General features: G+C 40.6%; 1 protein-coding gene across 1 annotated transcript in view; it reads left to right on the forward strand.

The window, feature by feature from the left end:
• The window catches only part of LOC140486527 (solute carrier family 28 member 3-like), a 226,467-nt gene that overhangs the window by 12,232 nt on the left and 189,622 nt on the right, over window positions 1-24,613 (forward strand). Inside the window, exons 3-4 of the mRNA XM_072585796.1 lie at window positions 9,356-9,436; window positions 16,355-16,455. Coding sequence (XP_072441897.1) covers window positions 9,356-9,436; window positions 16,355-16,455 — 182 coding nt within the window. The remainder of the gene's footprint in view (window positions 1-9,355; window positions 9,437-16,354; window positions 16,456-24,613) is intronic.

Genomic DNA, 24,613 nt, shown 5'->3' on the forward strand with positions numbered 1-24,613 from the left:
ACCAACCACTAACAGATACAAGAAAAGGTATCTGTTCTTACTAGGTCAGAGTAAGAGGGTTAAATTGCAACTACAGAGACACAGACAAAAAGAACTTCCTAGCAGCATTACAATCAACACTGAAGAACAATAGTGCAACTGTCTGTCTGAGGGTCTGCTAGGTTTCTAACACTAAGCAGGAAAAAAAATGAAGGGAACATACTCAACACAGGAAAGGAAAGCCCTAGAAAAACTCTAAGACAAAAATGTTGCAATCCTACCTGCAGACAAAGGGTGCATGACTGTTATTTTAAACAACAGAGTACAGAGGAACCTCGATTATCCGAATACCAACTTTCCAAAAATCGGATTATCCGGAGGTGATCTCTTGGTCCTGATGGAAGCATTGCATCAAAGACTTATTTCCAACAGTGATCGTGTCTTTTGTTTACAGTGATTAAACAGGCACTGTCTCCAAATGACTGACCTCTCTCTCTCTCTCTCTCTCTCTCTCTCTCTCTCTCTCTCTCCTGTGCTCGCTCTCTCTATCTCCCCACACTTTCCCTGGAGTTCTGCACAGGGGTGTCCCTTAAACCCCCTTTCTCCTTATAATCTCTCCAACACTGTCCTGTGCAGGGCAAATGTGGAACCTGTCAAAAAGGTGTGTGTGTGCGCGCGCGTGCGCTATTTGGAGACTTACCCCACAAAGGCAAATGCAGCAGTCTTGTTGTTGGTGTCCAGTCCAGCTGCCCCAGAGAGGGGTTGGATGTGTATTGGGATGGGGGGCGGGAGGTGGTGTTGGACGGGATTGAGGGTGGGGGCCAGTGTTGGAAGGGTTTGGGGGCGGGGTTGGGGCTGGGGGCGGGAAGCGATGTTGGAAGGGGTTAGGGGCGGGTGCCGGTGGGGCAGGGGGGGCGGGAGGAGGTGTTGGGTGGGCGGGGGTGCAGTGTTGGACACGGGTGGGGGTGGGGGTGGGGGTGGTGGTGTTGGACACGGTTGGGGGTGGGGATGCGGTGTTGTGCACGGTTGGGGGGGGCGGGGCCTCACGCGCTGTACGCTGCTGTAGTCTCCTGAACGAGGAGCAGACTTAAAAACTCTGAGCCCCAGAGAAAAGGCATTTAATTGATTAACCGAATAATCGATTATCCGAACGAAATGGTGCCTGCCCATCACGTTCGGATAATCGAGGTTCCCCTGTACGTTGGAAAAAGCGAACTCACTGCTTGCAGATACCGACGCTTACCAACAGGTGGTGATAGACCCGACCTCACCACACAACTAGAAAACTGTTTCACATTCACATTGAAAAGGCTTCAGGAATCAGTACAATTAAACAAGACAGACTTCCAAAAAATGAAACCGGATGGATCCAACACACCCCGCTTCTACAGACTACAGTACACAAATTGGAGGCCCCCCCCCTCCCCCGGCCTATAGTTTCACTACCTGAAACACCGACGTACAGACAAACTAAGGGAACTCCACCGAAAATTCAAATACCTGGTAGAAGACTCATGCCACGCCATTCACTCCACCTCAGAATTCCTGAACACCATCAAAGACACCAAGATGGAAGAGGACGAAATAATGGTCTCTTTTGACGTAACAGCCCTGTTCACATCAATTAGCATCGACCTGCCAAAGAAACACTGACTGCACTACTAGAGGAATCAATGACACAAACATCAGGCAGCACCAACTTCATCAGCAAAGACAACATCCCCAAGCTAGTAGACCTGTGCCTCACCACCCACTTCACATTCAATAACAGGACCTACAAACAAATCAATGGAACATCTGTGGGATCACCAATATCAGGGTTCGTAGCAAAAGCAGGAATACAGAGACTCTAACAAACAGCCCTCACAAGTATCCAACCCAAACTGGGTCTGCTGCATGGATGACACCTTCGTGATTACAAAACAGAACAAATTAGAAGAAACCTACAAAACCATCAACAATATCCTTACTGGTATAAAATTTACAAAGAGGAGTAGAATGACAACAGACTCCCATTCCTAAAAGTTACAGTAGAATGAACAGTTAATGGAGAACTTAAAACCAGTGTCTACAGAAAAATAACACATACAGATCAAATACTTAACTACAGGAGCAATCATCCCAAACCCACAAACATCACTTCAATAAGCCACGACACACTCCAGGGACTACAAACAGCTGAAGAAAAATATCTATACAGCATATTCAGGAAGAACGGGTACTCAATAAACAGAGTCTGATGATTCCCCAGAAACAAACCCAAACAAGCAGACACAATGCAACCAAAAACTATAGCATTAACTTATATCAAAGACATATCAGAAATGACTTCCAGACTACTCAGACCCCTTGGCATCATAGTAGCCCACAAACCTATCAACAGACTTAAACAGTGGCTAATGAACTTAAAGGATCCTATACAACAATTAGCAAAACAAATGTCATTTAAAAATACCATGCAAGGACTGTAACAAACACTGCATCAGACAAACAAGCAGAACACTAGCCACCAGGATACATGAACACCAACTAGTAACCAAAAGACATGACCCACTATCACTACTATCCTTATATACAGACAAGGAAGGACACCACTTTGACTGGGACAACACATCCGTCATAGGACAAGCTAAACAGAGACACGCATGGGAATTCCTAGGGCTTGGCATTCTAAACGAACTCCATCAATAAAGACATCGATGTGGACCCCATCTAGCATTCTCTGAGGGGAAAAAGAAACTGGAAATGATATCACTTGCCTTAAGAAATCAAAACACTTGAATAGAAAGTGGGATGTAACACCAGTGCTTCATCGGAGGCTCACTGATGATGTTAGGTGAAAGTGGGTACTGCAGATGCTGGAGATTAGAGTCAAGATTAGAGTGATCTAATTGAAACTTACAGAATACTGAATAACCTGGACAGAGTGGATGTTGGGAAGATGTTTCCATCGGTAGGGGAGACTAGGACCCGAGGGCACAGCCTTATTGTAGAGGGAAGATAAGAAAGAGATAAGGAGAAACTTCTTCAGCCAGAGAGTGACAAATGTGTGGGATTCATTGCCACAGAAGGCTGTGGCGGCCAGGTCACAGGTTCTTGATTGTCAAGGGGATCAAGGGTTACATGGAGAAAGCGGAAGAATGGGGTTGAGAAACTAATCAGCCATGATTGAATGGCAGTGCTGACTCGATGGGCTGAATGGCCTATTTTCTGCTCCTATGTCTTATGGTCATCCATTGTTCCTTAATCTTGCTAAGCCTTAACCTTCACTCTAACAGGAACATAATACCTTTTTGAAGTCTATTCATCACAACCTTGAAAGCTTCCCACTTCTCAAATGTTGTTTTACCTGCAACCGGTCTTTTCAATCAACCTTTGAAAGTTCTTGTTTCATACCAATTAAATTTGCCTTACTTCAGTTTAAAACTTCAACTTTTGTGGAAGGCTTATCCTTTTCCATAACCATTTTTAAACGAATAGAATTATGATTGATAGACCCAAAGTGTTCCCCGACCTTTACTCAGTCATTAGCCCTGTCTTAGGGCTCAAAAGATCCGTTTTTGCTCCTCCTATAGGAGGAGTGTCCACATATTAATAAAGAAAATTGTCCTGAACTTATTTGATAAATTTTTCACTATCTAAATCTTTGACTGGGGCTCTACCATTGTGTTAATGTTTGGAAAATTAAAAGCCCCCGTTATTACAACCTTATTATGCTTACATATTTCTGAGAGCTCACTACATAATTGTTTCTCAGTTTCCCTCTGACTATTCGGGAGTCTATAGTGCAATCCTATCAAGGTGATCTTTCCTTTTCTTATTTCTAATTTCTACCCATATATTTTCACTGGACGATTTTTCAGAAATATCTTCAGTGGCAGTATATTCTTTGATCAAAATGTCTCTACTGCTCCTCTCTTGCCTCCTTTTATCCTTCTAAAACCTGGAACATTGAGCTGCCAGCCCTTTCTATCTCTCAGAAGGAAATGAGGACTACAGATGCTGGAGATCAGAGCTGAAAATGTGTTGCTGGAAAAGCGCAGCAGGTCTATCTCTCAGCCAAGTTTCTGTAATAGCTGTGACATCCCAATTCCATATTTCCAAACATGCCCTGAGTTCGTCAGCCTTATCTGCAAGACCCCTTGCATTGAAATAAATGCAATTTAGTTCTTTAGAGTTACTAAATATACTGAATCTTTCTTGTCTTTCTTTTCAAATTAACTTACTCTGTTCACATTCAGAACCTTCCTCCTCCATCTTTCTATTTGCATTGCAACTTAGAATTCCAGCACCCCAACTTTAGCAGTATAAAATCTCCCTTGATGGAACTAGCAAATCTCCCTGTGAAGATATTGGCCCTTTATAGTTCAGGATAAACCCTATCTTTTTGAACATGTCTTTTCTGACCCAGAAGAAATTCCAGTTGTCCAAAAACCTGAATCCCTACACAACAGCACCACTTCTTCAGTCATTGATTTATTTCCTTTATCCTTTTGTTCCTTCCCTCGTTCAAGTTTGGCTTTGGGAGTACACCAGAGATTACTACTTCTAAGGTTATATTTTTTAATCTTGTACCTAACCTCTTAAATTCACTCTGTAAAGCTTTAATATTTTCCCTAAAATTGAATTGAATTGAATTCATTGTCAAGTGTACTGAGGCAGAGTGAAAAGCTTTGTCTTGCAAGCAATACAGGCAGATCACATGGTTAAGTAGCATAGATAGTAAATAATAGGTAAACAGCAGCAAAAACAAAAACACAGGTACAGGCAAATGTTAAGAGTTTGTGAGTCCATTCAGTATTCTAACAACAGTAGGGTAGAAACTGTTACGAAGCTGGCTGGTGCGTGTGTTCAGGCTTCTGTACCTTCTCCCTGATGGTAGAGGTTGTCAAAAAGCATTGCCAGGATGGGATGGATCTTTGAGAATGCTGACGGCCTTTCCTTGACAGCGGGCCTGATAGATGAATTCTATAAATGGGAGGTTGGCCTTTGTGATTGTCCGGTCTGAGTTCACCACTCTCTGTGTAACGGTCTCTGATCTTGAATGGCACGGTTGCCATACTACCAGTAATACATCCAGACAGAATGCTCTTGATGGCGCACCTATAAAAGTTGGCAAGAGTATTCACCGTCATGCCAAATTTCCTCAGCTGCCTGACGAAGAAGAGATGTTGAGCCTTTGTAACCAGTGCATCTACATGAAGAGTTCAAGAAAGCTTGTTGTGGATGACCACTCCCAGGAGCTTGACACTCTCCACTCGTTCTACCTCTGTGCTGTTAATGTGGTGGGGGGCATGAGTAACAAGAAAGTCAATAATGAGTTCCTTGGTTTTGCTGCCATTGAGAGCTAGGTTGTTCTTGGTGCATCATTTTTCCAGGTCTTCCACCACCCGTCTGTAGTTTGTTTTGTTGCCATCTGAGATTTGACCGACGATGGTGGTGTCATCAGCGTATTTGTAAATGGCATTAGTCTGGTATTTGGTGACTTATGGTTATACAGTGAGTGCAGAAGGGGGCTGAGTTCGCACCTCTGGGGTGGGGGGGGTGGGGGTGCTCCAGTGTTGTGTTAGTGAGGGTGAAATATTGTCCCCAGTCTTCACCTGTGATCTGTGGGTCAGGAAATTGAGGATCCAGTTGCAGATTGGGGCTTTGTCTGAGATCATTAAGTTTAGTAATCGGTCTCAAGGGGATAAGTGTTGAAGGCCAAACTGTAGTCAACAAGTAGGATTCTTATGTAGCTGTTCTTGGTGTCAAGATATTCTTGGGAGGAATGAAGGGCAAGTGATATGGCACCTGATGTGGATCTGTTGGTCCGACAGGCAAATTGGAGTGGGTCAAGAGTTGTGGGGTGGCTGGAGTTGATTAATGCCATGACCAGCCTTTCAAAGCACTTCATGACCACTGAAGTTAGGACCACTCGGCGGTAGTCATTGAGACATGCTGCTTGAGCCTTCTTAGGCACAGGGATGATGTTGGCCCTCTTGAAACAGTCACGGACAGTGACCTGCTGCAGGGAGAGGTTGAAGATGTCTGAGAAGACCTCTGCCAGTTGATCTGCGCATGCTGTGAGTGCATGGCCTGGTACTCATCTGGTCCCATCACTTTCCTTGAATTCACACGAAAGAAAACTAATCTGACCTCTGATGCAGTGACTGTTGGGATAAGTTTGTCAGGACTTGTTGAAATGGGTGTTACCTCTCCGCCAAAATTCTGCTCAAAGCGAGCATAGAAATGTTGAGACGATCTGGGAGTGATCTGTCATAAAACGTTATTTCTACCAACATTTACAATGAGTTCCAGCTTTTCAATCTTGCCTTTAATAATATGCTTGAATAGTTTGGAGACATCCTTAATGCTAACAACATAACATCCTACATCCAAATCCCATGTTTCCAAACATGCCCTGAGTTCATCAGCCTTATCTGCAAGATGCCTTGCATTGAAATAAATGCAATTTAGCTCCTTAAAGTTATTATGTACTCTGAATCTCTCTTGTCTTTCTTTTCTAATTAACTTGCTCTGCTACAGAATCTCTTGTCCATGCCCGTCAGGAGAGTACGCTGTAGCAATTATTCTATTTAAATTGTGTCAAATGTTATCTAACATAACAATGATTTCTGGTTTCCAATAAATAAGCGGTCCTTTTATTTCCCACAGGGAGAATATCACTTTCAACAGTACCAAACACTGAATATCTATTCATAGAAGAATAGACAGTGAAGACTTTTGAACTAACTAACCTTTCCTGACAATCAGTCACCCGTCTATGACTGATCCTGCTGTGGAACCACTTTTCTAAGTCTACTAGCCATCTCACACTGTACCTTGTATCTACCTTAATAACATTAAGCCTAAAAAAGCAACTTTCAATAACACCTTGTATATAAAATAAACTACCTTTCATTGCCAACAGGAAGTAATGTTAAAATGCAAAAACAAAACAATAGCAAACATATGAAGTTCAAATAAAATTGACCACTGAGCTGATTAACTGAATTAAAATGACTCCTTTTCCAAAAAATTCCTCAAATATAAAAAAAACTTCTCCAAAGCCGACCACGTATAGGACTCTCCAAAATGAAACCACAATTCCATACTTAAAAAAACAAAACTTTGGGCTTTTCAAAAAAAAACTCTTGCATAGTTAAAAAAAAACTTCCTTTAAAAGGGTCTTTTTTTTTTAAAAGCGTAGAATAAAAAAAATTCAACCATTGACTGTAGGTCTTTGAAAACCTCGTAAAGAAAGTCAGTTTAAAAAGAAATCATGAATTTTTTGTTTTGTTTCTTAATGTTAAAGAAACAAAATGAATAAACATCTTATTAATGAAATATAATTGTAGTAACTGTCATAATTCTATTATAAATTTTTAAGCCAGCAATCCCAGGAGCAGCTGCAAGATCCATGCTATTGCAGCAAGTGGTCTTGGGTAAATTGTAACTAGATCTCCAACTTTCTAACCTGAATGCTCCTCCATTTAAGTATATTTGCTCCAAATTGAAACTTATTTCTTTTCTTAGTTAATCTAAATGCTATGAAGTTGTGATAAATTTTCATTTGTTTTTACTTCATCCACTTGAGTCATTTCATACTTGAAATCCACAAGTCTTCTTTAATAATTTAAGAACTTGTAAGACAATAGGTGAGGCTAAGAGGAACAAAAAGAGCCTTGTGCGCATGGGAAGACAATCTTCCTTTGGTACTGAATGTATATTTTGTGCTTGTCTTCAATGATGAACAAGATGTTGCCTAAGTCAAAGTTAAAGAGCATGTAGTTGAGATACCGTTCAACCTAAAAATAGAGGTACCCGTACAACTGGCAGTGAGTACTTAAAGAAAGGTGGCTGAAGACCAGAAGTTCTGAAAATTAGTTACTGAAAACACACAGATCTGAAAATTCTTTGTGCGACGTGTCACAACCCTAATGGGAAGGATGTGCTTGAAGTCAAAAACCAAATTTCTTCAAGCCGTCACAAATGTATAAATAACCAGTTAATCACTATATTGTTGAATTTGCTTGCTGTGACCACCATTTAAGAGAAAAGAAACACAGCCAGGTTAATTAATAAACATAGAAACAAAACTTATTCTCTATAAGCAAACTTATTCTTTTTAACAGTAGAAAAACAGGGTTAATTGGTAATATGCAAACTTAACCAAACCTCCTTGAAATCCCAATACGCACATTCATGCACAAATAGAACACGTACGCAGACAAGACAGAAACCTGCAAAAATGTGGGTGTGAAACATAGGCAGAAAGGAACAATTTCTGTGGCTCAAGAGTTGAGAATGAAATGCCTTTCGGTTCTTTTGGTTTTTGATATCAACCATGGTGAACCTCAGTTTTGTAGCCTGTCAGTAGGACATGGTTTTGAGTGAGTTGGAATTGCTTTTCGAGGTTTTGAGTGTTATTTATCTTCAAGACGGTGAGAGAGAGAGACCTATTTGGGCTGTAGATGTTTCCTAGAACTCTGACTGCAACTGCTGTCTTTCAGTTCTGTGGCAAACTACAGCTTGACCCTGAAATAGATTAACTTGACTAGATATTAACTCATCAGGAGATAAAGGGATGGAGACAAAAAACATGTAAATATAGACCAGTTAGCTTAATGTCTGATATTGGGACAATGTTAATGTCTGTTCCAAAAGATGTAATTTAGGAATGCTTAATATGATCCAGCATAGTCAGCATGGCTTCATAAGGGGAAATCATGCCTAACAAATTTACTAGAAATTTTAAGGAGATCACAAGTCGGATAGACAAAGGAAGTAGGATCTTCAGAGGATGCTGGATAAGGTACCACACATTTGGCTACTTAATAAGATAAGACCTGACTATGTTGAAAGACGTAAATTAGCATGGATAGAGGATTGGCTAATTAATGAAGACAAGAGTTGGATTAAAGGAGTCATTTTCAGAATGGCAAACTGTAACTACTGATGTGCCACAGGGACCAGTGCTGAGGCCAAAAATATTTACAACATATACTAATGACTTCAATGAGGAAAACAAATCTACTATAGCTATGTTTGCAGATGACACAAACAGGTGGGTAGTCAAGTGGTGAGGAATTGAATTGATTGTCATGTATACTGAGGCACAGTGATATGGTATATAGTATATTCAAGGCAGAGATAGATTATTAATCAGTAAAGGTATCAACTGTTTGGGGAAAAGACAGGAAAGTAGAGTCAAGGATTATCAGATCAGCCATGATTTCATTGAAGGTAGAATACACTTCGTGGGCTGAAATGGCTACTTCTGATCCTATGTCTTTTGTTTTTATGATGTAACGTAAGTATATTTACTTTTATCTCATGATTAAACATGTATTTCAACACAAATTGATATTATTAATTTTTTAAATGTTATCAGTGACCTCCAGTCAGAGACTACTTTAGAAGTGGAGCCAACACAGCAAGCACGTGAGGATGAATCACCCTCTAAATTTAAAAGGTATGAAACTTGCATGTAAAGATAAAAAATTTTCACATTTTTCTCTATGTTTAACTTTGGAAATAGTAGTAAGTTTAAGTGCATTCGTAGGTAACCGAACAATAAATCAAGGACAGATATGTCACAAATTGATCCTAATGGCCCTGATAATAACATTGAGAAAAATGCTTATCACAGGATTACTGAAATAATAATTATTAAGCAAATATTTGTTCATCTTCCCTTCAAATTTCTGCTTTCTGGAACAAGATTTCAAGACTCTATCATCTTATGCGTAACCTCCTGAGTAAGCATCTTGATCCCCTTTCTTCCCTTGCAACTTTATTTTGACTCTTCCTGTTTTTTTTTCATTTTTAGCAACCTTAAACTTTACTAATTCTTGACACAGTGGCCCACCTGGTGCACATCATAGGTTTGAGATGTTCCACCACAATGGTATACGTTGACGCACCTACTTTATCCATTTCTCTATTATGCACTTCATTGGACTGAAGTTCAGGGTTGAGTTCGTGAACATTCATTTACCTTCTAAATGTCTTCCTCAAATTCGTATCCTTTCTAGTTCATGATCCTTTTATTGCACTCCTAATCAAAATACATTTTTTGCATTTATTCTTGAATTTATTTTATCACTGTCTGTAATGCATTCTACATTGGTCATAGATCCGAGACTGAATTAAATTTACACAGAATAGATGACACAGAAAAATACCAACCAGTTCATTTTAATGTTTAAACTACACTCTGACTTTAAGACCATAAGAAATAAGAAGTCCACTTGGCTCCTCAAGTTTTTTTCTACCATTCAATAGGATCATGGCTGATCCAACGTTCCTTACATCCACTCCACTGCCAGTACCTGTAATCTTTGATTCCTTTAATGATCAAGAATATATCTAAAGCTTAAATAAAAGCAAGGACTTTGCCCCTGCAGCTGTCTGTGGCAAGGAGTTCCAAATCCTCAGAAGAAATTCCTCCTCCTCTCAGTCCGAAATTGACATCCCTTAATTGTGAGATATGTCCTCCCAGCGTTTACATGTTTCAATTAGGTCACCATTCATTCTTTTAAATTCAAATGAGTAGAGTTCTAATCTATAGCATAGCTCAACCCCTACAACCCTGGCCAAAAGATTCACAAGGATGTTTCAGGATTGTAGGGTCTGAGTTAGAGGGAGGGGCTGAAGAAGCTAGGATTCTTTTTTCCTGGAGCATCGGAGGCTGAGGGGTGACCTTACAGAAGTTCATAAAATCATGAGGGGCATGGCTAGGGTGTATAGTCAGGTCTTTTCCCTGGTGTAGGGGAGTTGAAAACTAGAAGGTTTAGGGTGAGAGGGAAAGATTTACAAGGGACCTAAGGGGCAACATTTTCACTCAGGATAGGGCTGAGGCTGGTATAATTAAAACATTTAAAAGGTATCTGGGTGGGTATACGCAAAGAAAGGGTTTCTCCTAGCAAGTGGGACTAGATTAATGTAAAATATCTAGTCAGCATGGTCGGGTTGGACCGAATGGTCTATTTCTGTCTTGTACCTCTCTGTGACTCTAACCCCTTTAAACCTTTGCACATAAGACAATTTCAAGGTACTGGGGATCATCCTAGTGAACTTTTCCTAAACTGCCTCCAATGGAATAATATGTTTCGAAGATAAGGGATCCAAAACTGCTAACAATACACCAGATGTGGTCTCACCAGCACCTTGTAAAGTTGCAGTAAGATTTCTGGATTCCTGCATTTCAAACATTTGACATAAGGGCTAAAATTCCATGAGCCTTCCTGATTACCTGATGCACATGTGTGCTGGCCTTTTGTGTTTCATGCACAAGGACCTCTAAGTCCCTTGGTGTTGCAGTTTTCTGCAGTTTTTTCTCTGTTTAAATAATAGCGTTTTCTCTTACAAAATACAAATTTCATGTTTCCTCCATTATAATCCATTTGCCAGCTTTCTTAACTTATCAATATCTCTCTGTAAACTGTTTGTATTCCTCTTGTCACCTAACTTGCCACCTATTTTTGTGCAGTCTACAAATTTGGCTGTAATAAATTTATTTCTGTCCTCCAACTTGTTTATATATATTGTAAACAGTTGTGATCCCAGCACTGATTCCCTCCTTTTTTGTCTCACACTTAACAACACCATCCTTCTGTTTATACTTACTTATCTTCACCTTAACTGAATCTGTATTGATCATCTCAGTCACTGTTTACAGTAGCGGATTTCTTATTCTTCCTATTCTCCAGGGAAGAAAATTTCTTCAGAATTCTCAATTCGTTTTCATTGTGAGTATCTTGTAATGGTTCTGGTTTTGTTTCCTTGTAAGTGGAAAACCCCTGTGTCTACTTCGTCAAAACCTTTATAATACTTTTAAAGATACGTTCACTTATTTCTCCACCTTTTTCAAGAGAAAAGAAACTCAATTAGCTGAATTTTCCCAGCATTTTAAATGATGTGGACATTGGCAAGAAACCTGGAAGAAGCGGGTGAGTTTGATAGGAAGAAGATACCTGATATTCATTTGCATGACATCTTGTTATTAGTTAATCACATCGCTTTTGATACGCAATTTTAATTTCTCCCACTCCCCAGATAGAAGCTAGACAGTTGCAATGCTAAATATGTAAGTTACCAGTAGTAACCTGGTGACTCCAGCTCATCACTTGTTACCCTGGCCATCCATCTTGAGCCCCTGTCACCAGTACGTCAGGGCATGCTCCAGGGGCAAGGACCACACACACACACACACACACACCCTCTCCACTAGGAATCTGGTCCCTGTTGGCAAAGTGAGATGCCAATTTCCCTCTGACATGTCTGGGGCTATAGACAGGAACTAGACTGTCAGTACTTGACTAGGTCGTGATTGCGTTTCAAAATGACAGTGGTGCTAGGAATTCTGGGAGATCTTGGAAGTTGCCAATACTGCTGCCCATGTTGAAAGGGAGAATATGATGATAAGGTGTCATAGGGGCATGATACACGAGACAAGTTTGGAAAGATAGCATCAGAAATTTGTTAGAACTCATGGAGACAAGCCCTCCATGAAACTCACCAAAATTGACACATTGCTGATTTCTGGTAAAATACAGCCCAACCTGTTTATCCTTTCCTAATAACTATAATTCCTCAGTTCTGTTGTCATCCTTGTAAATATTTATTTATCATCATTGTTAATGCATTTATGTCCTTTTCATAGTATATAGATCAAGACTTATCAACTTCTTCTCTCAGGTTTCTGCAAGGCCTACAGATTCTGCAGAGCTTGGTCTGTTAATATACTGTTTTGATCATGTTTTCCAACTGCTGTCAACCTTGTGGTCTGTCTTAAGTTTGGACCAGTACTCTGGATGTATGTGAATGACTTAATGGCAAATAATGTGATTAAAAACAACATTTTAATAAATCATTCACAAACAATTATAAACAATAAAATATAAGATAACATTATTAGAAAGAGTATACCGTGTGAGTATATAGAAAGAGAAACCACTTTATTATAGCACGAATGGTAACCCAAATTGGTCTGTTCAAGACAACACCCCAAAATGGTAAACAGCCCCAGATTAATCTGTTACATGACAAATGCCTAAAATGGTGTACATCTCTGTCTTATATTATTCTGATGTCAGCTACTGTTACTAATAGAAAAGCAAGATTTTGGAATGATAGCTGCCTCAATAGATCATTTCAAAGAAAAAATTCAATGTGATGGTCACATCTGAAACAGAAGTACACAAAGTTGAAGATTTTCTTTAACATAAAACAAATTCATTATATATAAAGAAAAAACAATAAAATGAAGAAACCTAATGTATAGAACACAGATTATAAAAATCTTAAAATACACAGCAAGTCAAAGTTTTCATCCTGCTTTCCAACATAATTACTTTATAGAAATTCAAATTTGGAGAGATTATTCCTCCATCTCAAACCTATAAATTTGACTCATAATTTTTCAAGTCCTGTCCTGTGAACATTAAAACATAGGTTGCCACATCTCTGAATTGCATTACACGTGGGTGGACTCTCTGATCAGTCCTCGGTGGTTGTCTAGAACATCTGGTTGAACTACTGAACCCAAGAGGTTATGCCTTTCTTTGTTCAATGTTTTGCTCCATTCTAGCTTTTGATGGCTTATTCAGACTTTCCCAAAACAAGAGTCTGACAATAATTAACCCTTATCAACTCCTTGTCACAGATTTCTGTAAGATTCCACAGAACTTGATCTATTAATAAAATGTTTGGATGATGTCTCCCACCTGTCATCAATCAAACTATACTGCTGATCATTCAAACTCCCATCTCCTGACTCCACCCATTCTTTGTCCTGCCTTATAGTTCAAGGGGGATGGAATTTAGAAAAATACTTAATATTGGCTTGTCTAAGAAAAGCAAATAATTCAGACAATGCAACATTTGCAAATATGGTCAGAATGGAAACTCCTTAGTGGTGGATAGGGGACTGAAACTACAATTAATAGAACATTGAACAGTACAGCACAGTACAGGTCCTTTGGCCCACGATGTTGTGCTGAGTATTTATCGTAACCTAAGATGAACCTAACCTACATACCCCTCAATTTACAGCTGTCCATGTGCTTGTCCAGCAGTGTCTTAAATGTCTCTAAAATCTCTGACTCTAATGCCACTGCTGGCAGTACATTCTATGGACCCGCCACTCTACGTAAAGAACCTACTTCTGATATCTCTCCTATACTTTTCTCCACCTTAAAATTATGATCCCTCCTGACAGCCATTTCTGCCCAGGGAAAAGTCTCTGGCTATCTACTCTAACTATGCCTCTCATTACCTTGTACACCTCTATCAAGTTATTTGTCTTCCTCCTCTCCAGTGTGAAAAGCCCTAGCTCACTCAACCTCTCTTCATAAAACAAGCCTTCCAATCGAGGCAGCATCCTGGTAAATCTCCTCTGCACCCTCTCTAAACCATATAAACTTTCCTATAATGAGGTGATCGGAACTGGACACATTATTCCAAGTGTGGTCTAACCAGGGTTTTATAGAGTGCAGCAAATCCTCGCAGCTCTTAAACTCAATCCCCTTATTAATGAAAGCCAAAACACCGTACGCCTTGTTAACAACCCTATCAACATGGGTGGCAACTTTGAGGGATCTATGTACATTTGTTCCTCCACACTAAGAATCCTGTCTTTAACACTGTATTCAGCATTCAAATTTGACCTTCCAAAATGAATCTCATCGCATTTACCTATTACTATTTGTTTACTATCTGTTACTATTGATTACTTGTTTGATGAAATACTTGAGTGAATCAAAACACAATTATGTTTAGTTCTAAATTCATCTCAACAAAGTAATATTTAAAACAAAAATAAGTATAATGAACATTTTCATAAAATCAGAAGCAGAGCAGAAATAAAATGTAAAAATATAAAGTGCAAAAACTAATGATTGCTGATAGATCTGGAAATTTGATAATCAGAACTTCCAATTGTGGTCTAAATATTGTTCGATAGAAGTTTAACAGAATCGAGAAGGAGAGAAATTTTGCTATGTCAGAAGTAAACTTGGCTGCTTGGTTTTCTTTTGTCCTCATTAACTGAGATTCATTTTGTGTTTTGTATATTTCAGCTCTTAAATCCCTATGGACCTCTTATTTTGCAAGTTATGTTCAGTCTCCTTATTTTACTAAAATATTGTACCTCATACTTACCTATGTTAGAATTAATCTGCAAGTATGTGCCCATTCTGCATTAATGCATTTTTGTAATTTATTGCAGTGCCCCCGTTCAGTGTTGATGATCTCTCCCACATGGTATCATCCACAAATTTTGAAATTTTGTTGTTGATTTCAAAGTTTAAGTTATGAGTGTGTTGTGGACCAGGCCAGATACCCTCAAAACATTTTAAGAAAGTGGCCCAGACTCAAAATTTGCTAGTTGTTTTACTCAGATGTAACATTGGATATTCTAGGAGTGATGTAGCTGGTTAGCCACTTAGTTCTAAACAAAATAGAATTTATTTACAAGATTACCAAATGAAACACAAACAAAAGAGAACAGAATACTGAATACCTTGACCTTACAGATCATGTCAACTTAATGAAGCTGTTCCAAATACTTGCAACAATCCCCATAAACACCCTTTGGCACAAAAGGTAAAATCAAACAGCGGGTCTTACACAGAGAAGTCAGAGAGGAGGATCAGCCTGGTTCTGCTTTTTCGGGTTCAGCAGCGAATCTAACTCTACTGCTAAAAAACAGACCAAACTGGTGAAAAGCTGAGCTAGGAGAACTGGCCGCTCCCCTTGCATTGTACAAGTGCTTTTTTTTAAACTTAAAAGGCTTTTGCCTGAGGCAGTATATGTTAGCTATAATCAAATTGGCCCTAAAACCCTTCAACTTAGACTTTTTGGAGCTTGTGTCTTTTACAACCTCTCTGAAAGAAAAACAAGGACAACATAGCCTTGTTAAAGGAGCAGCATTGTCACAAGTGTAAATTGCACATTTTGAACCAGACAATCCAGCACTGATCCTTGGGATCCACTTCCTACCACCTTGTCTCTTTGAAGAACGATCCTTTACTATTATTTTTGATGCCAAAATGAAAACTAATGAATCAGGTTCAATCAAATGAATGGTACTTTTTATCAGTCTAGTGACATAATGGAAATGTTCATGCATGAACATATTCTTACACAATGTTCACATCTCACCAACCATACATTAACACACTTAAACATACACCCATGTATAATCAAATGCATGCAGAAAACACTTAACTATTCCTACATAAATATTTACAGCCGTTCAATATACCTTAGTTGCCATGCAAATACTATTGCAACTCTCAACATACATACTGCAAGAGACATTTAATGTCTGTCAATAACAAGATCCTATAAATCTTTCTACAATTGAATCAATGTTTTGTCTGTTCAGCCTCCTCAGAACTTGTGGAGTGAAATATCAACAGGTGCAAGAATTCTATTCAAAGCACAAAAATATTATTCATCGTGTAATTCTGATCATCTTCCTGACAGGTAGTGTTTATGATATGTTAATAACTGAAAACATTAATTACATATTAAAATTTAATATGTGTACAAAATGTATACAAACATTATTTGTGTAATATCTTTACATGAGTTCTTCTAAGGGGAAACATTCCTATGTAAACAATTATAATGGGAAAAAAACTGGAAGGTAAGGATTTGTTTATAACAAATATTGCTTTGAAAAAAAGGCATTTTGTTTCCCCCAATAATAACTGAAGTTACCATGAATAAATATGGATAATACTTTCAGGGGTTTTCATCATCTCCATATTTTCAACTTCCTGGGAAATCAGAGCATTCAGTGCAGAAGCTTTGATTGTTTACTTTCAGTCTTTTGTGGACTGATTGGCAAACTCATTTTGAGGGCTTACAAGATTGTCAGGTTAGGTCTGTTTTCCCACTTAGCAGAAAGAACCTGGACCCTGGAATAACAGACGTTCTGCCATTTGATATTGTTTATTTTTGGCCAGTCCCGTCAAACCTTCATATGTAGCAGCAAGAAGATATAGTTAGGCTGTGTTAACGACAATGCCATAAAAGCATATCTATCATGGGTTTGTCACTGAATTCAGAAGCTTAAATTCTAAAACACTGCTTCCAGTGTATGTACTCTGGCCCTCAGCTAGTAAGTAGAAAGGATTCCTTAACAAGCCAATAAAACATGCAGTCAGGCACTAGGGAAGGCAATCTGCAGATATACATTAAATTGTTTTGACTGTTTATAGTAACTAGGTTGAAAAATTATTTGTTTATTGACTGAGTGACAGATCTGCATTTGAAAACACACAACAAAATTACTATTGTGATTTGGAATTGGCATTTCCATTTCATTCTATGGTGAAATAAAACTCTTAGCCACTCTTACGTAAGATATATTGGCCTTGGAGAGAGTGCAATATGGGTTTACAAAAATTACCCCTGAACTGCAGGGGTTAGGTTATAAAGATTGATTATACAAATATGCTTGTTTCAATAGAATTTAGAAAGTTAAGGGTTATCTGAACGAAGTCTTCAAGGTAACAATCGGAAAAGACGGTAAATAAAGATAAACTATTTCCACTGCTTGGAGATTCTATAATAGGGAGCACAATCTACAAATGAGGATCAGACCATTCAGGAAAGATGTTAGAAAGCACCTCTTCACCCAGAGTAATAGAGGTTTGGACCAAGCTTCCGTAAAAATGACAGTTGTTGCTAGATTGTTAGTAAATTTAAATCTGTGAGATGGATAAAGCTTTGTAAAAGGTATTAAGCGATATGGGCCAAAGGCAGGTAGATGGAGTTAGGCCACCAATCAACCCTGATCTCATTGTATGGCAGAACAGGCTCAAGGGACTGAATGGTCTATTTCTGCTCCTGTATTCCTGTGTTTCTTGTTGATTGCCATCTTTTATTCTTCTTCAAAATCTGCTCATCATCTTTTGTGAACTGTGCAGCTGTTTCACTTAATCCCATTCTTAGATCTTGCTCAAGGCAAACATTTTGGAAAGTGCACCATAAGATCACAGTTTTAGAGACTTGACTGAGAACAAGCTGCTGCACTTCTCTTGACCAATTAAATTTACTGAAACTGTTAATTCAGAATTCCAGTTGTTTAATGTATACTCAGATGAATGAAGCTCATTGTGCTATCAGTCTGAAACTCTGCTGGTCTAATGTGTTAACAGTTATAAAAAGTTGGTGGTGAAAATTTAACAATTATCTGAATGGGAGGGTTCATAAAAATGAATAAAGCATGAAATAAAGATTTTGCAATCAGTCGTTCAGCCATGAGTGCTGAATGGATAATCCATCACTGCTCCCTCCAGTGTCATAAATACCAGTCTTCATTGAATTTGATTTGATCCATTTGATATCAAAAAATGGCTGAGTACACTAAATGCAGCAAGGCAGTAGGCCCCCAGCGCCATTATGCTTGAGGTGCTGGAAACTTGTACTGCAGGAAGAGCTGTACCTCGAGCTAAACCTTGTGGTGTAGCTACAACTCTGGCATCTCTGTGAAATTCTGGAGGGTCTTCCAGCATATCCAGTCCTCAATAAAAAACAATCATAAACCAATTAGTTGCTGACCCATCAGCCAATTGTAGTCATTTCACAAGTGATGAGAGGTCAACAGTGGCACTTCCTCATTAATAAATGCTCACTAATGTTCTATTTGAACTAGGACCAATAATTTCCAGACCTCATTCAGCCTTTGCCCAAACTTGGAAAAAGATTTAAAATCCAGAAGTGAAGTAAGATGAATGCCTTTGTCATCAAGTCAGCATTTGATTGATTTGTAATTAGATTAGATTAGATTATCTTACTTACAGTGTGGAAACAGGCCCTTCGGCCCAACAAGTCCACACCGCCCCGCCGAAGCGTAACCCACCCATACCCCTACATCTACATCTACCCCTTACCTAACACTACGGGCAATTTAGCATAGCCAATTCACCTGACCTGCACATTTTTGGACTGTGGGAGGAAACCGGAGCACCCGGAGGAAACCCATGCAGACACGGGGAGAATGTGCAAACTCCACACAGTCAGTCGCCTGAGGCGGGAATTGAACCCGGATCTCCGGCGCTGTGAGGCAGCAGTGCTAACCACTGTGCCACCATGCCGCCCATAAATTCTAGTAAAACTGAACTTCTGTGAATGATGTCATATGCTGGATGAAGTCTTATCTTGCATGGAGGAAACTGGTTGTGATTGCTAGAGGCTATTCATCTTAGTTTCAGGATCCCATTACATGAGTTCCTCAAAGTGATATCCTTAGACTGATCTGTTCAGCTGTCAATCGGAAGATCTGAAAAAAGATATTTTCTGACAATTATACAGTTTCATTTGCAACTCCTTATGCTGCAAACATGGATACATTTGGGCTTATGCTAATAAGTGCCAGTTAACATTTTTGTCAGGTATATATCTCCTTTTGACATTCAGCAGCATTACTACTGCTGACTCCTCTGTCATATGCTTCCTGAGTTTGCCGTTGTCCAGGAACTTAACTGAAGCAGCCAATTAAATATTGTGGCTACAAGATTAGATCAGAGGCTGTGTACTTAATGATGACTAGCTTGTCTCTTGACTTCCTGATCTATAAGGTTAGCAATGTGATGGAATACTCTCCATTTGCTGAGATGAGTATAATACCTATGAGCTCAACAACTACATAATAAAACAGTCTATATGATTGGCACTCCATTTTTGTTACTGTAAACATTCAGTCTTTTTAAAGGCAGGTACTCTGAATCGAGACAACATGAATGGACAGCAGCAGCATGGATACTTTGGGAGACTGAAAGCACTTTGGATTGACATAACCTTTTAGATTTGCGTGTAGACTACTGATGGCCACAATTACGCCATTAGGGACTGCTAAGCTCTTAGTCAGTCGTAAAAGAAAAGCTCTTGAATCTGAGTTATTGAATTTAATAGACTGTGCATTCTCAAAACTAATTGTCAAACAATACTTGTTGTTCCTTGGAAAGAGCCAGTCAAATAAAAGTTCAGAGCTTTGACAATTCTATCAGTTATTTGTCTGAGTCATTGAAGCAGTAAACACTCTTGTGCACAAGACCCTTTCCTGATTCTTTGTGGCCTAAGACAAAATTTCTAGCTAGTTATATGGAAGGTACTATATCCTGAGGTGAAATGTGTTATTTAGGTGCTGCCTGATCCATAAGAAATAGGAAGAGAAGTAAGCTGTTTGACCTTTTGAACCTGCTCTTCTGTTATTAGGATCTCGGCTGATCTGACATGCCTTACATTCAGGTGCTGCTGCATCCTCTACTGATCAAGAATCCATCTCAGCCTTAAAGATGCACAAAGACTCTGCCCCCCCCACCTCTCTGTGGTTAGGAGTTCCACAGACTCTCAACTGTGTGAAAGAAGAAATTCCTCCTCATCTCAGTCTTAAATTGGCTGGTGAGACTCTGCTATGCAGGAAAACACCATTTCTGCATTTACCCTGTCAAGCCCCTGATGTTTCAATGAGATCACCACTCGTTCTTTTAAACTTCAATGAGTAGAAACCAACCTATTTAACCTTCGCAATTAAGGCAATCCCTGCGTACTGGGGATCATACCAGAGAGCATTCTCGTAGTTGCTGATAATGAAATAAAATATTTTCTGAGATAAGGGAACCAGTACTCTCAATACTTCAAAGAAAATTTACAGCCCAGGAACAGGCCTTTCAGCCCTTCAAGCCTGAGTCGATCCAAATGTACTATCGGTCAATTCCTAAGCATTTGTAACCCTCTGCTCCCCACCTACTCATGCATCTGTCCAGACGCATCTTAAATTAATCTACTGTGCCTGTCTCTACCACCTCTGCTGGCAATGCATTCCAAATGCCCACCACCCTCTGTGTGAAGTACTTGCTGCGTGTATCCCCTTAAACTTTTCACCTCTCACCTTGAAAGCATGACCTCTGGTTATTGAATCCTTCACCCTGGGAAAAAGCATGTTTCTGTCCACCCTGTCGAAACCTTCATGATTTTATAAACCTCAATCAGGTCCCCCTCAATCTCCTTTTTTCTAGTGAAAATAAACCTAAACTACTCAACCTCTCTTCATAGCTAGCACCTTCCATACCAGGCAACATCCTCGTAAACGTTCTCTGCAGCCTCTCCAAAGCGTCCACAGCCTTTTGGTAATGTGGCGACCAGAACTGTACACAATACTCTAAATGTGGCCGAACCAATGTCTTGTACAATTTTAACATGACTTGCCAGCTCTTACACTCGATACCTTATCCATTGAAGGCAAGCATACTATATGCCTTCTTGACCACTCTATCCACCTGTGCAGCAACCTTCATGGTACAATGGACCTGCACTCCCAAATCTCTCTGCCCATCAACTTTTCCCAAGGTTCTTCCATTCATTGTATAATTCGCTCTAGAATTAAGTTTGTCTAAATGCATCACCTCACACTTGTCTGCCACTTTTCCGCCCAACTCTCCAGTCTATCTATATCCTCCTGTATTCTGACAGTCCCTTATGCTTTCTGCTACTCCGCTAATCTTTGTGTCATCTGCAAACTTGCTGATCATACCAACAATGCCTCTTCCAGATCATTTATGTATATAACAAACAGTGGCCCCAATACTGACCCCTGTGGAACACCATTGGTCACCTTTCTCAATTTCGAGAAACTCCCTTCAACCACTACTCTCTGTCTCCTGTTGCTCAACCAGTTCTTTATCCACCTTGCTAGAACACCCTGCACACCATGTGACTTCACTTTCTCCATTGGTCTACAATGGGGAACCTTATCAAATGCTTTACTAAAGTCCATGTATATGACATCAACAGCCCTTCCTTCATCTAACAACTTAATGCAGTTCTTTGAGGAAGTGATTAAGTTGGTAAGGCATGATCTCCCCCACACAAAAACATGTTGCTTATCACTGATAAGTTCATTCTTTTCTAAACATAAATAGATCCCATCTCTTAGTACCCTCTCCAGCAACTTCCCCACCACCGACATCCGGCTCACTGGTCTGCAGTTACCCGGTACAGGGGGACAATATAAGGCTACCCTCCAGTCCTCCGGCACCTCACCTGTATTTCAGGATGCCACAAAGATATCTGTCAAGGAATTTCCTGCTCCTTGGATACTGCCTAAACTGCTGTGCTTTTCCAACACCACTCTAATCCAGAATCTGGTTTCCAGCATCTGCAGTCATTGTTTTTACCCATCTGTCAGGGTCCCAGCTATTTCCTCTCTCGCCTCCTTCAGCAACCTGGGATAGATCCCATCCGGTCCTGGGGATTTGTCCACCTTAATAACCTCTAGCATACCCAACACAAGTTTCCTACTTATGCCAACGTGATCCAGACTAATCAAACTTCTATCTCTCATCTCAAGATTCATCATGTTCCTCTCCTCAGTGAACACTGATGCAAAGTAATCATTCAGAATCTCACCCATTCTCTCAGGTTCAGAACGCAGCCTTCCTTCATTATCTTTTGTGGGCCAATCCTTTCTCTAGTTACCCACTTGCTTCTTATGTAAGAATAAAATGCTTTGGTATTTTCCTTAATTCTGCTTGCTAAGGCTATTTCATGACCCCTTTTCACCAGCTTGATTCCTTGTTTAAGACTTGTCCTACTCTTCCGATATTCCTCCAGGGCCCGTTCTGTTCGTAGCTGCCTAGACCTTATGTACGCTTCCCTTTTTCTCTTGGCTAGTCGTACAATTTCTCCTGTCATCCACGGTTCATGAATCTTGCCCTTCCTATCCTTTGCCTTAAACGGGACATGCCTATCCTGCACTACCGCTCAGATGTAGAATCACAGTTTCAGCAAGACTGCCTTACTGTTATACTCTAACGTGAAATAAGGACTAGTCTCCATTAGCCTTTGTGTTTTCCAGGCTTCTCTAGCTGTTTCCTCTTCCTCCCAACATTTGCACCATACATATTAGGGTTCAAATATGGGACCTCATATTTAAACTTTTCTCTAATTTTAGAAAATTCCTTCAAAAGGTTAAGTCTGGCTTTAAGATTCTACTCTTCACCAGACAGTGATATTCAAAATACTGGATTAGTGGTGCTGGAAGAGCACAGCAGTTCAGGCAGCATCCAACGAGCAGTGAAATCGATGTTTCGGGCAAAAGCCCTTCATCAGGAATAAAGGCAGTGAGCCTGAAACATGGAGAGATAAGCTAGAGGAGGGTGGGGGTGAGGAGAGAGTAGCATAGAGTACAATAGGTGAGTGGGGGAGGAGATGAAGGTGATAGGTCAAGGAGGAGAGGGTGGAGTGGATAGGTGGAAAAGGAGATAGGCAGGTTCGACAAGTCCGGACAAGTCAAGGAGATAGTACTGAGCTGGAAGTTTGAAACTAGGATGAGGTGGGGGAAGGGGAAGTGAGGAAGCTGTTGAAATCCACATTGATGCCCTGGGGTTGAAGTGTTCCGAGGCGGAAGATGAGGCGTTCTTCCTCCAGGCGTCTGGTGGTGAGGGAGCGGTGGTGAAGGAGGCCCAGGACCTCCATGTCCTTGGCAGAGTGGGAGGGGGAGTTGAAATGTTGGGCCACGGGGGCGGTTTGGTTGATCGGTGCGGGTGTCTCGGAGATGTTCCCTAAAGCGCTCTGCTAGGAGGCGCCCAGTCTCCCCAATATAGAGGAGACCACATCGGGAGCAACGGATACAATAAATGATATTCGTGGATGTGCAGGTAAAACTTTGATGGATGTGGAAGGCTCCTTTAGGGCCTTGGATAGAGGTGAGGGAGGAGGTGTGGGCGCAGGTTTTACAGTTCCTGCGGTGGCAGGGGAAAGTGCCAGAATGGGAGGGTGGGTCGTACGGGGGTGTGGACCTGACCCGGTAGTCGCAGAGGGAACGGTCTTTGCGGAAGGCAGAAAGGGGTGGGGAGGGAAATATATCCCTGGTGGTGGGGTCTTTTTGGAGGTGATGGAAATGTCGGCAGATGATTTGGTTTATGCGAAGGTTTGTAGGGTGGAAGGTGTGCACCAGGGGCGTTCTGTCCTTGTTACGGTTGGAGGGGTGGGGTTTGAGGGCAGAGGTGCAGGATGTGGACGAGATGCGTTGGAGGGCATCTTTAACCACGTGGGAAGGGAAATTGCGGTCTCTAAAGAAGGAGGCCATCTGGTGTGTTCTATGGTGGAACTGGTCCTCCTGGGAGCAGATATGGTGGAGGCGGAGAAATTGGGAATACGGGATGGCATTTTTGCAAGAGATCGGGTGGGAAGAGGTGTAATCCAGGTAGCTGTGGGAGTCGGGTTTGTAAAAAATGTCAGTGTCAAGTCGGTCGTCACTAATGGAGATGGAGAGGTCCAGGAAGGGGAGCGAGGTGTCAGAGATGGTCCAGGTAAATTTAAGGTCAGGGTGGAATGTGTTGGTGAAGTTGATGAATTGCTCAACCTCCTCGCGGGAGCACGAGGTGGCGGGCACATCCACTAATATCATTTATTGTATCCGTTGCTCCCGATGTGGTCTCCTCTACATTGGGGAGACTGGGTGCCTCCTAGCAGAGCGCTTTAGGGAACATCTCCGAGACACCCACACCAATCAACCAAACCGCCCCGTGGCCCAACATTTCAACTCCCCCTCCCACTCTGCCGAGGACATGGAGGTCCTGGGCCTCCTTCACCGCCGCTCCCTCACCACCAGACGCCTGGAGGAAGAACG

This window comes from Chiloscyllium punctatum, chromosome 2, assembly GCF_047496795.1.
Source record: "Chiloscyllium punctatum isolate Juve2018m chromosome 2, sChiPun1.3, whole genome shotgun sequence".
Taxonomy (NCBI): Eukaryota; Metazoa; Chordata; class Chondrichthyes; order Orectolobiformes; family Hemiscylliidae; genus Chiloscyllium; species Chiloscyllium punctatum.